This window comes from Asterias amurensis, chromosome 5 (genome assembly GCF_032118995.1).
Source record: "Asterias amurensis chromosome 5, ASM3211899v1".
Taxonomy (NCBI): Eukaryota; Metazoa; Echinodermata; class Asteroidea; order Forcipulatida; family Asteriidae; genus Asterias; species Asterias amurensis.
In genome coordinates, this window is record NC_092652.1 from 23,613,746 (window position 1) to 23,627,407 (window position 13,662).

The 13,662-nt window shown below is 38.9% G+C and overlaps 1 protein-coding gene across 2 annotated transcripts in view; it reads left to right on the plus strand.

Annotated features, from left to right (window-relative positions):
• The window catches only part of LOC139936905 (cubilin-like), a 96,275-nt gene extending 87,178 nt beyond the window's left edge, over positions 1–9,097 (plus strand). For both annotated transcript variants that reach the window (XM_071931722.1, XM_071931723.1), the window contains exons 60-66: positions 246–457; positions 1,404–1,542; positions 2,573–2,754; positions 3,044–3,215; positions 3,499–3,740; positions 4,742–4,890; positions 5,661–9,097. In XM_071931722.1, coding sequence (XP_071787823.1) covers positions 246–457; positions 1,404–1,542; positions 2,573–2,754; positions 3,044–3,215; positions 3,499–3,740; positions 4,742–4,864 — 1,070 coding nt within the window. In that variant the 3' untranslated portion in view covers positions 4,865–4,890; positions 5,661–9,097. The remainder of the gene's footprint in view (positions 1–245; positions 458–1,403; positions 1,543–2,572; positions 2,755–3,043; positions 3,216–3,498; positions 3,741–4,741; positions 4,891–5,660) is intronic.
• Positions 9,098–13,662: the final 4,565 nt, after the last annotated feature.

The following is a 13,662-nucleotide window of genomic DNA, read 5'->3' on the forward strand; positions in this document are numbered from 1 at the left end:
GTTGACTTTTTTGTTTCCAGGGAAATAGTCTCTTAAATAGGGATGAGATTCTTCCTACTTTTGGCAGAATTCTGACTTTGAGATACCGTTTTGTTTTTAAGTTCAGACTTTTTAAATCTCTGACTTTGGCAAATTCACTTTTGATCCTTTTGATCCTTTCACTTTCCGACATTTAATTTGACAACCAGCGACTGGCTAGTCTTTTTCCTTTTCACTAGTCAAATTATCAATATCTCGTTTTGCAGCTATTTGTGGCGGAACGTTCAACGCGACCGACGTTGCCCAGGTGATCACCTCTCCCAACTACCCCAACGTCTACCCTCATAACACCCGCTGCACCTGGTATATCGATGCCCCTGACGACACCAAGCATGTCCGCATCGAAGTCAACGCGTTTGATATTGAGAATGAGGGCAATTGTAACTACGACTACTTGGAGTTTAGGGACTTCCCAGAGGTAAAAGCTGGTTACACTCTTAACTATTTCATGTGAAAGTGTCGTGGCAGAGCGGTTAAAACTCTGGTGTTTCTAAACAGCAGAGTGTGGGTTCGAATCCCCAGCCGTGACACTTGTGTCTTTAAGCAAGATACTTAACCATTGCTTCGTCTTTCGGATGAGACATAGAGCTGATAGTCCCATGCGTTGTGTAACAGAACCCAGTGCACTTATCGAAAATAGAATGGGTTCGCCCTGGTGTTCCTGGCTGTGGCGGCTGAATGAGCCGTAGCACCTTGTAAACCCTTACAAGGTGCTACATAATTGGGTCTCAGAACTAATAACTTCAATAACCTATCTTTTTGTTAAAATGTATCTACTAAGCACCCTGAGTACCTTGTTTAAGATGCGTGGGCTATATAAGACTTGAGTTGAAACCAACAGTTCTTTTCAGAACCACCCCAACTCATTAGAGATAGTCATAACATGGTGTTACCGCAAACCTTTCTATATCGTAAGTTTCAAATCCTACTTATATAAGACTTCAAAATTATTATGTGCCGCCCAAATGCTAATGGCCAGTTTGATTCAGTCACTGATGCTTCAGTCAACCGAGGAGGCTTCCCTCTATGGTTGTTTTGGTCAGTCTTCTGACGATGACTTGAGCAAGCTAGTCGATTCGTTGAGACCAATAAGAGCTCACTCCTTGGTAGTGAAGTTAACAATGATCCACTGAAAAAGCTATTAAAAGTAGTAGTTCCCGGCCGAGTTTCTACCGTCCGCCCAGGCAATAGTTGCTGCGTCTCAGGGGCCTGTTGTGAGAATTTTTATATTCTCTTTTGAGGGCAGTTTTTCTGAAGAATTAAACAGGAATAACATTTGAACGCACTTTTCTTCTTAGCTAGTCAGTCAATTTACTTTGTAGTAATTTGGGGTTGCATGTGGTCCCTTTTTCTCCCCCCATCAGACAAATGGTCAAACTCTACGATACTGTGGAACGAACGTACCTCCTGTGTTTGATACTGCGGGACGTACAGCCAAGATCTACTTCATGACTGATGTGTCTTCAAGTGGTACTGGATTCTCCCTCACCTATGCCATAGCGAGTAAGTATCTTATTTTTCCCCGTTTTTAACCCTTTGATGCACAGATTGATTTTTTATAACGCAAAAAAAACAACTGTGTAACTGTGTTCTCAAACACTTTCAATAGAACCCTTGTGAACATCACAACAAATGAACAATCGCTCTAAACTGAATGAGGTGGTTATATATGGGGGTTGTAGTTTTTATGTTATGGCTGTTTATAAAAGTCCAATTTGCTGTTTTTTCAGTGGTCGCTAGCGACCGCCTTGTGCACCAAATGGTTAAGGTATTGTACAGGATTGGTAGAACTGACAAATTAGTCAAACACAGTATTCATGTATTGGGTGATCAATCATATAAACATGAAATAACAAACCTATGAAAATAGGGGCTTTATCCATTGTGTGAGTCGGGAGCAAACGGTGAAACACCTATTTTGGATTATTCTTCATGCATGGTGGACATACTCGAATCGGATTATCAGCTATATCTCAAAAACACAGAGCTTTTTTTAAATGAAATTTTGAAAGGTCAGTTTGATTGTACACGTGTATGTTTATAAGGGTTTAAAACAATCGAACGGTTCCAAAAAACCAACAGTATACTTTGCCTGTAAGGGAATTTGAGGGGGGGGGGGGGGGAAAGTTACATAAAATTGAGATGTACATGTACATGTATAAGTAGTTCGATTTTTACAGTACTTTAGGGTTATCGACCTGCAAGTCTCAGTCATATCGTAGTTTTCTTTGTAAGTTAGGCCTAAAGCTACATACATTGGTTTCAAAAACATGCTCATAATTTGCAGAAATCTTTGCACAGTCTTTTTCTACATGCTTGTTATCATAACACAATCTCTGTGTTTAGGTGAGGTTTGCCGTAGCACCATGTGTAAATCTCTTTTGAGTACTGATTGAAAAGGTTGAGTTGTCAACCATCCGAACCAACACTACTCAAAAGACATGTATACATGGTGCTACCTCAAACCTCACCTAATAAACTTTGAACATGCAAAGTTTTAAATCCTACTTACTATCTCTCTTTGCCATTACAGATTGCAGCAAGGATTACACTGGTGACAATGGGCGGGTTACCAGCCCAGGCTATCCTCTGTATTACCACGACATCCACGACTGTAAGATCACAATCACAGCTCCATCAGGCACTTTCCTTGCTCTCTACTTTACGGAGTTTAACGTAGAGTTCAGTACGGACTGCGTGTACGACAAACTTGATGTAAGTGATGTTTAACTTTGTTAAAATCGTTGCGGTACCAGCTGCTAAAACATAGGATTTCGAACTGCCTCTACTGTAGCTACCGGGCAATCTCGGTGGTCTAGTTGATAAGACACTGCTCTAGATGCAAAGGTTGTGGGTTTGAATCCCACCTGAGTAACTTGCGTGACAATTTGTTCACAGAGCTCGGGAAAGTACTGAGTATACAGTGCTAACACACATCGGTGTATGGGTAAAAACCAAAATGAATATTTATGATTGTGTTTTTTCCCCTCATGATCACCAACAGGTTTATGATGGAGTTGATGATTCCACACCAGTACTCTACTCCCTGTGTGGCGTCTATCTTCCAGATCCGATCTTCTTGTCTGCCAACACTGCCTACCTCAACTTTGTCACCGATACATCCGTTACATTTGCAGGGTTTGACCTCACGTACACGTCCAGCACTGTATCTTTAGGTACATGGTTTTACATATCATTGATATTATAATAGTGGTTTCTTATATAGCGCTCATATCCATCACTCAGTGACGCTCAATGTGCGTCAACATTCAGAATTTTCCGATTAGATATTGTGGGGCTTTCATTTCTGTGCTACTCGGGTTAGTTTGGTTATGTCAGGTGTTCTGTGTATATATTGTTATTTTTTTTTTTATCAAGTTATAAACCACAAGGTTAAAACCCCAAGCTATTGTTTTTGTGTGCCAGATTTTTGACGCATTTTCTTCTTATACCTTGCAGGTTGTGGAGGAGCTGTGGGCGGTCGTACGGGTAGTTTCACCAGCCCCGCCCACCCGTTCGCTTACGGCACCAATCTCGACTGTGGATGGTCCATCGAGGTACCGACGGGCGGCAACCAACTGACTCTGGATTTCACCACGTTGGCCATCGATGGAGACGAGGGTGTCTGTAACCAGGACTACCTTGAAGTGTACGATGGTAGCTCCTCGGCCGGTCGCCTGATTGGACGCTACTGTGGAATGGTAAGACAGTTTGTGGGTGGTTCCCTGCATCATGAAAGCTCCAACCCATAGAAAAAGAACCCGGAGAACGCTGAGTGTCTCACTGTGCGTGCGGTTTCGTTGTGAGACCATTTTTATGGACGCACGTACACCATTTTGTTCACGCGTGTATGCCAAATATTTTGCCATACAGTGACGTCATCATTGACCAATGAACACACTAGAAACGGTCTATGTGCGCTGACAACTTTTAATAAAAAAAATAATAAAAAAGCATGAAGGATATCAGCTGTTTTTTGTCTACATTATGTGATGTAATCAAGTTAAATGAGTTGTTTGTTGGAAATATCAGTATGGAGAAACAAGCCAAAACAGCCCAGGTAATGGTTAGTAAGCAGGACAATTCTTTTCTACACCGCGGTAGTAGAATTAAGCAAGACAGTTCTCTAAGAACAAACTCTACCTGGCAAGTAGAAACACACATGGTGTTATCGCAAACATATAAGCCAAAACAGGCCAACAGGGGTGAAAAAGAAAATAATAATAATTTTAAAAAATTAATTTAATATATTAAAATATTTTTAATTTTGCGTTGGCATCTTCCTTCCTGATAGATCAAAAAGGGGCTAAAATTTGTATGGAAATGACATGAGCTGATGTATTTTCATTGAACAACTTGACACTTACTACCCTTCTTTTCTCAGTTTTATTATCTTGCATTTCTTGGCGTCTCTACTTTCACTACTTTTGAACCAAAGGTGGGATCGACAAAGCAGGTTTTAACAGTATTATGCTCTTTTGTGATGTAATAAAAAAAAAGAATAAAAAAATGAATACATTTAACATATCATTAATACATTTTTCACAGGACTCAGGAAAGTATTGAGTATACAGTGCTAACACATATCGGTGTATGGGTAGAACAAAAAATAATAATAATAATATTCTTTATCGCTGATTTTAGCATCTCTTATAATAACAAGACACTCAATTGATATGTACTTGTTTCCTGTTTCCTTCAGACACCACCAGCACAGATCACAGCCTCTTTCAGACAGTTGTTTGTCCGACTTGTCACCGATGGTCAGAACCCTCCTCTTGGCAACACCACGCTCAGTGGCTTCAGAGCTGTATTCAACAGTTGAGCTTTCACGTCAACTCTAGAAATATGGTGAGTTGGCAGCTCTTAGGAGCAGTATGTCTTTCGGACAAACAGTATTATTATTATATTATGAGGTTTGAAGCTTTGCATGATGTTCAAGATGAGAAGAAACTATAACTAGTAATTTTACGGGTGCAACCATACATGTAAAATCTCTTGTGGGAGGAGTGTTGGCTAAGAAAAGAGTATGGATGGTCTCCCTGTTTGACCGCATCGGCTCTTTTTAGAGTTGCCACTCCTCTCACAAGAGATTTTACAAATAATAATAATAATAACAATAATAATAATAATAATAATAATAATAATAATAGTAGACCGTTTTTATATAGTGCTTTTCATGCCCGAGGGGTGTCTCAAAGCGCTTCCGACATTATCACCCCTGGTCACTGGGCTTTAAATCATTCCTTGAACCATCTCAATACAGCCTGTGCGCATTATATGCGCTACTCGGCTAAACCAATCACAAGAACCATCTCTGCCCTCACAGGTCCCCATTTACCCCTGGGTGGAGAGAAGCAATTATAGTTAAGTGTCTTGCTCAGGGACACAAGTGTCACGACCGGGATTCGAACCCACACTCTGCTGAACAGAAGCACCAGAGCTTGAGTTCGGTGCTCTTATCCACTCGGCCACTACACCCCACAAAAGCTTGCACCCGCTAGTTATAGCCAAGTACAGCCAAGTTCTCCCATTCACTAGTTAATGATCATTGTTTGCTTATTTGATTTCACTCATTCGTCGTTATTATTATTTATTTCAATTAAATTTTTTCTTGACAGATTCTACATAATGATGGAAAATTTCACCTGCAACTATAAATTTGGAACTTACACTTCACGATGTTGTGAGAGTGTGTCGACTGTATCACCACTTCCAGCAACCCACCTACGTGTTATTTTATAAAAGAGAAAATCTAGGTTTATATTAAAGAACTGAAGGAATTCGAAACTCATAAATAATAAATAGATTTGAATCAATATTGACGAATGAAGTGAGTGCAGTTGTGATTGTCAACTATTCAAGATTCTGGCTTTGAAGATATATTTTTTTGTATTTTGCACAAATTTGAATTGTTGTATAAAAGCTATTAAAGGGATTGTCTTTAGGCTGCAAAAGTGTCTTCCGAAAAAAAAGAGTAGAAAACTTAAGATCATGAAGTTTTCTTTTCATGTTATTTAGGGCAAACCTCATCCAAAAACCGTTTGTACCTTGTGATGTTTTAAGAATGAAGATGTGATGAGTGTTTTTTTTTATAGTGCAGCGACCTCATCGGACAATCAGTCATGAAATGTACCTCTATCATTCAATGTTAAAGCCAGTACTACAGTTATCCATTTATAAATAGTTTTTCGGAACATTCCATTTGCATGCACTCTCTCGTTTCTGTTTTGTTAGACATTGAGAATAATTTTTTCAGAGACTGACTTTCAGCTTAAAGTTCCAGATGAATATTTCTTTTTCTACTATCTTTGTTTTGGTAATATCAATAACTATAAAGTGCTTTCTTTTGTTTATTCTGCAACATTCCCTGTGAATTAAGGCTGTGTCCAAATAGCTTTCCGCACTAATGCTAAACATAGAAGCTTGTGCGTTTGTCCAAAATGTATGTCGACCCGCGACTTAAGCCCAGTTCATACTTGCGAATATTCGTAGCGATTTTGTGACGCCAACATTCGCTTGGCATTCACAGGAATTATGATCGTGCTTAACTACACTGCTGGTGTACTACATGTACATTTGACGCCTTGATAACGCAGTAATTGCTGACAGTTAGGTGTTTCAAGCAAAAGTGACAGCATAAGTGCAGGGTGATATTGGCAACTGCAGCTACGGCTAGACTTCCGGGCCACTTTGCGTTGTAGTTTAGTATGACTTCAACAACACTCTTAGGGACTATTAGGGACGAGTTGTAGTTGTAGCTGTAGACGCCATCTTGGATATAGCCTAATAGACCTTATGCATTGACGTTATCCTGCAACCATTTGGAGGAGAAATGACAATAAAACAATGAGAATCACACTGCTGTCTCCGCATTGCGCACATGAGGGCGCTTCATTGCAGTGATGCCATGCACATAAGATCTATAAAGAGATAATTCTCAACGGAAGGGTAACTTCTCTCCAAGTTTTGTATTTGACACTTAATGACACTAAGTGGATATTTAAGTTGAGAGAATTTCCCCTATTTCAAACTTTTACAAATCCTTTTTGTCCTACTTTTTGACCCCCTGGCATCTCGATGCAACACACGGTTTGGGATTAAAATTTGCATATGTGTAGTTCGTTTCACAAAATGATATATTTTACTGGCAACTTGGAGAAAACAGCCATGCACTGAATGCGAAAGGAACTCTTTTGAATTAGTTGCCCGTAAATTGCCTTATGTGACGCGACCAGGGATCTTGCAAGTCTCGCCCGCATTTGATTATTGGAACCAAAGGGCGCGAAACATTGGAACCCATGGGTGCAAGTTGATTTTTTCACTTGTTGAAGCAATGTACATGGACCAGAGTGGTCCCCCCAAATTTTTTTTTGAGTAAGTGCGATATCTCGCGCACCTTTTACTGAATGCATGTGGCCTAAAATGAACACTACTAAAAATGGCGCCAATGAGATTTGAATCCGTGTGATGGCGTCAGGTGCATCGGGTCAAAGCAAACTTAAAGCCCTTCCATTTATGTTGTATCATATCATGTAATGGACCAGCTTGTAAAATTCTATCCAGAATATTAGTACTTAAATGAATTTAAGATATGAAAAAGATGAATTGGTAAACAAATGTGAATATTAATGAGTTTAGCTCTCAATGACATCCAAATAAATAAGAAGTACTTTAGCTTGATACACATATATTTTTCCAGTAAAGTTTTTCAGACGTAGATTTTCAGACGTAGATTTTCAGATGTAGTGAAGTAATTAGCAGTTTGTATTTGATTTCTTTGTATTTTGATTTTTTTTTTTACAAGATAAATACGGAGAATCAAATTCTTAAAAATAGAAGTATATTATGTGATATAAATATATTATATTAAAACTATGTGAATTCAATCAACTTAGTACGGAGGCTTAAAGTGAACATCTGGGTTTGATAGTTACAATCGTAGAGAGATGTCTAACGTAGATAGTTAAGACACCTTTCCAAGTTTTGATACTGTGTCTTATTGATCCGGGCCCAATTTTATAAAGTCGCTAAGCACAAACAAATATTTCTTATCAAAAACGGGTTATCAGGAGCCAAAATGACACTAAGTTACATTGTTGTGACTCGTGGCCCACTCACCATTTTGCTTAGCAAAGAAATTTGTTAAGCAGTATTTTCTGCTTAACAGGTTTTAATATGGAATTGAGCCCTGGTTAGCAAATTTTTGTGTATCTGGATTTTCAAATCCACGTCATTAAGATTTAAAACTTTGAGAGATGTCTTAATTTGCACTTTTAACGTCTTTCTTCGATGATTTTGCTCGGGAGCAGTGGACAAACTGTGAGACTGTAAGTTTTTTAAAGTGAAAATAGCGCATTCTTTCCCAATGTGTATATTCACTGTGAAAGGTGTCGATTTCTGTCATCCGTTTCCAAGCTTTTATAACTGAACCACGATGGAAGTGATGTTTGAAGCTTTTGCATGGTGTGAAGGATAAGAATAAACTATAAATAAATAGCAAACTTGCGGGTACAACCTTGTAATAATTCTCTTATGAGGGAGTGCTGGCTCTGAAAAGAGCCGGTTTGGTCTCGACGTTTCGAACAGTATACTCCGCTCATCTTCATGAGAAAATAAAGATGAGCGGAGTACAAACCGGCTAATTTCAGAGTTCAGAGCCAACACTCACTCAAGAGAGAATTATGACATGGTTGTACCTGCAAGTTTACTAGTATTTATTATAATAGTTTATTCTTACAAGACTTCTCTGTTTTCCTTGATTGAGATGCTCCATTTCCCCGATTGGGATATTAAAGACCGAATATAATCACCTCATTGGGAGAAAATATTCAACTATGCCTAAAATAATTAAATGTAGAAGTTAACTTCAATTTAAAAGTACAGAGACATATCAATCAATGTATTCAGTGATACCAAAATAAAAATTGGTATCTTGTTTATTTTTTAGTTTCATATTCATTTATTCAGATCTATTCTTAAATGAATGATTTATGTTTGATAATAAGCAATAACTCATTTATAATAAACGAAGTGAAAAACACAAAATAAAATAATGATTTTGAAATTTATAATCCATGTGTGGTTTGTTTTTTTTTTTTTGGCGGGGGGTTTAATTTTATTTTTTATGTAAGTCGCCAGACACACACGGCCTGATGAAGGCCACTTTAAGATGTGTTTTTTGTTTTTTTTGCCAGGGGCCGTTGCCACCTACTCCTAGGGCTGAAACAGGGTTACCCCCTTTACAGTCCATACGGATGTAGGCTTGGGTATCATCCATCAGAAGCCTGGCTGGTAGAGCAGAAAGCACTACCTTCCCAACTTTTTGCAACTTTGGTAATTTAGTTTCAATCATTTTAGTTGCTAATTTTTAAACTATCACTTCATTATTTAATATTATCATTGGCGATTTTCTTGTTGTTACACTTGATATGATAGCATCTAACTTTCTCGTGCAGTCCCTACCTAACTGTGTCATGGGTCACCCCTTAGTTTTGTTTTTCTCTGTCATCTGAAACTGTCAATTCAAGTTGTGTGCAAAGAATTCTTCGCCGATTATATAATTCAGATTTTCAACTGAATATTCCTTTTGAATTCACAGGAGTCTTTATATTGCTTTACTTTCAACGGTAACACATTGCCGACATTCCTAGAATAAGGAATGTGTGACCAGAATGCCAATGTATTACATCGTACAATCATGGTACAATGGAGTTTCCCTAAGCCAAATAATATGTGGCTAGATGACTTGGGCTGAAAGTCCATGCACTTAGAGCCACTTGTTACCTTTGGTAATTTATTGTCAAAGGCCAGTCTTCTTACTTGGGGCATAGAGCAAGGAACAGCTTGTGGGAATCTCAACATTTGCACAAAATAACAAACCTGTGAAAATTTGAACTCAATTATTGGTCGTGAGAGAATAATGAAAGACAAAAACACCCTTGTCGCACGAAGTTGTTGTGCTTTCAGATGCTTGATTGGAGACCTCAGCTGAGATTGTATGCTAACAATTATTATTTTGAGTAATTATCAATAGTGTTCAGTGCCTTCAATATGCATGACAACAAACAGCTCTAAAATCGTAGTAGGCCTACACCGTCACATCACAGCTAAGAACACTTTCACCAAGCGCCTAAAATGACAAGTTTTCAGACATGTTGACAACAATTAATCGAGACTCATATAGCCTGCCCGTCCCCTAATTATCTGAGCGGCTACGGCTGCGGCTACGGCTTGGCCACCGTGTCATTATGCATCAAATTAACGGGTAGACGACCCTTATCAACGCTTTTAGCAAAAGTAGTAGCCGTAGCCAATCCCGCAACTCATAGGACACTGCCTTTTTGCAACAGACACTTACTTTTAGTACAAAAAACTACCTCTCATTGTGATATAGTATGTTTTGTTTGACGAATTAGGAATCCGCAATGCAATGATGGGTAACATGACACTGAGTCTGGCGTAAAGAGCTTAGATTATCGGCCATTACTGTGTATTCACCTGTGTTGTCGGTCTCCGGAAAAGACATTCAGAATCCTAATACCATGTACGCTGGTACACCACTATTTGCAATACAAAAATAACTACACATGCCTAAACAATAAAATTGTAACTTTACCGCAGAATAAGGGCTTGAACTCAAAGCTACAAACTGAGGAAACGGCTGCTTTGTTTAAATTCCATAGTTGAATTTATTGTATCCTTGGTCCTACATAAAACGCTGTATTGAAGATATCAACTGTATGCAGTCAAGAAGTGTTTATAATGCTCAATACGGGTGTTTTCAGGAGTACGAAAGTTGTTTCACTCGACCGCAATCTGAGGCTGCAACCCACGGGTCACAAGAGGGTATTCTCCCCGGTCTGAACTGGTGAAGAACTCGGTTGCAGCCATCCGCAGATCATCGTATAAAAAGGTAAGAAACGTTGGCTATTTTATTTTTTGACAGAAACATCCTCATATCTCATGGGGATTTGGAGAATGTTTTTTTGTGCTTGTTTTGCATATCCATGATTTTAAAAAGGACAAAATGCTGTATACAACCGCCTTATTTTACTCGTCGTAACCACAATGTGGTAATTATTATTCACCCAGATTCCATAAAGGTAAAGCCCTAGAGCTGCTAGGCACAAAACATTTCTTAGCATGACACTTCTTCCTTGATAAAAACATGATTACCAACCAAATTTCCACGTGATTTTCAGGATAAGCAAAAGTAATCCTGTTTTTATCAAGGAAGAAATTTCATGCTAAGCAAATTGTTGTGCTTAGCTTAGCAGCTCTGTGAAATTGGGCCCCAGTGTGGCATTGGTATCCGACATTCTTTATCAGATGCGTATCTGGGGACTCCTCCCATATTGACATCTGAACGATTGGTATCTTGACTATGTCACTTCAGAGGGAGCTGTTTCTCACAATGTTTTATACCATCAACCTCTCCCCATTACTCGTCACCAAGAAAGGTTTTATGCTAATAATTATTTTGAGTAATTACCAATAGTGTCCACTGCCTTTAAGAAAGAAATGCGAAAGAAGCTTTTCCCCGGATTATTGACAATACTAAATCGGTACTGTGCTTGTGGATTCTGACCACTGATTTCTTTATTTTGGCGCTCGATATGTGAATGATGTACCCTGCCCTCCCCTATTGTGTCTTCATCATGTGCTTGGAATCTCAGTCATTCTTTTGAGGATTTTAAAGGCAGTGGACACTATTGGTAATTACTCAAAATAATTATTAGCATAAAACCTTACTTGGTAACGAGTAATGGGGAGAGGCTGATAATATAAAACATTCTGAGAAACGGCTCCCTATGAAGTAACGTAGTTTTCGAGAAAGAAGTAATTTTCCACGAGTTTGATTTCGAGACCTCAAGTTTAGAAATTGAGGTCTCGACATCCAGCATCTGGAAGCACACAACTTTGTGTAACAAGTGTGTTTTCTCTTTCATTATTATCTCGCAACTTCGATGACCGATTGAGCTCAAATTTTCACAGGTTTGTTATTTTATGCATATGTTGAGATACACCAAATGAGTAGACTCCTCTTTGACAACTACCAATAGTGTCCAGTGTCTTTAAAGGAGGTGTACTTTTGTAAAAGAAGATCAGAGTGTGTTGAATAATGGGGAACATTTGGTGATATCCTCTGCCCCATATCGGGCATGGTAAGAACTTAAATCAGTGAAGAGATGATTGGTTCTAGCCGTGGTCCAACCCACAGATACGATTGACGAAGCAAAGTATCTACAGAGCGCCCTCTGCCGAAGAATCGATCACGAGAATTGTTAGCATCGGATCAAAAATATGTCTTGGATGAAGACTATTTACAAACTCACAACGGCACATACCATCTGTGATTTATTTTTATTAGAGAATCAGCTTTTGAGGGGGGAAATAATAACTAATTCATATCATATTTGGAACGGCGCAGAACTAAAAGACAATCACAGTAAATGACTACCCCTCCTGTATTGTGTGATCCCCATACATATTATGAAGTACTGTGAAAATCTGAATAAGAAGAAAATAATGTTGTAAAAATGTGTACAATTTGCAGCATGTGACAACAGCATTTCACCGGCGAAAATATTTCCACCACATGATCGTCTGCGAACATTATACATTTTCACTCTTACCAAATGTTGTCATTAAAGATTTCAATACAGTTTTCCGAGGTCCAACTCACAAAACTTCAGATAGACTTTGGGGTTAATTAATTAATTTTCCCCATTGTTCTTCTCTAAGGAAATTTCTATGATGTTAAACAACTTTTATGTGTGTTGATTTTTAAAGCAACACATAAAGTTAAAATTTTCGTTTAAGACCTTTTGGTTACCCATATGGCAATTTTGGGTTGGGATGATGCTCATGTGTGCCTTGCTGTACCAGCTCCTTTAAAGACAAAAAAACTTCCTCCGAACTGAGCTGGCCGACCACACTCTTGAGTCTTGACAACTGTCAATTATAGACGTCATGGTCAGAGTGACCGACATTTTGTTTATTTACCTTCTCACCGTCGCTGACTGCACCCACGTGCTTCGAGTTGCGCCGTGTTTGTTTACAAGTCAATTTACGTCTCAATAAACTTCCTTGTTCTGACACGAATGTATGATGTACCCCCATGTATTCAATTACATGAACCCTGGTGGGTTCGCCTTACCTCGCCTCTGTGGCATTTTCATTTTGAAAGAGGAACCAGGAACTGGCGTATGTTTGCCTCAAGGCGTTGTGCCACAAAGTCCTTACTCTATGCACAAAGTAATACAATTTGCCATGTTCGAGATGTTTTAAGCGATGATGAGCGGTTTTTACGTCTCAATACACTTCCTTGATAAACCCACGTACTCAATTACATGAGCCTGTTGGGTTCGCCTTACCTCGAGTCTGTGGCATTTTCATTTTGAAACACCGTATGTTTGTCTGAAGGCGTTGTGCCACTTAAATAATACGTTTGCCAAGTTCAAGATGTTTTAAGCAATGCTTGAGCGGCAGAGAATTGGCAAGGGGTGGGGGATTGGACAGAGGGGCACACGATTGTGTCATTATTTTAGAACTCAAGGGGAACTGGAATGACTTTGATGTTTTCATGGACGTCATATAGTTTCAGGTTCTAAAAAACGA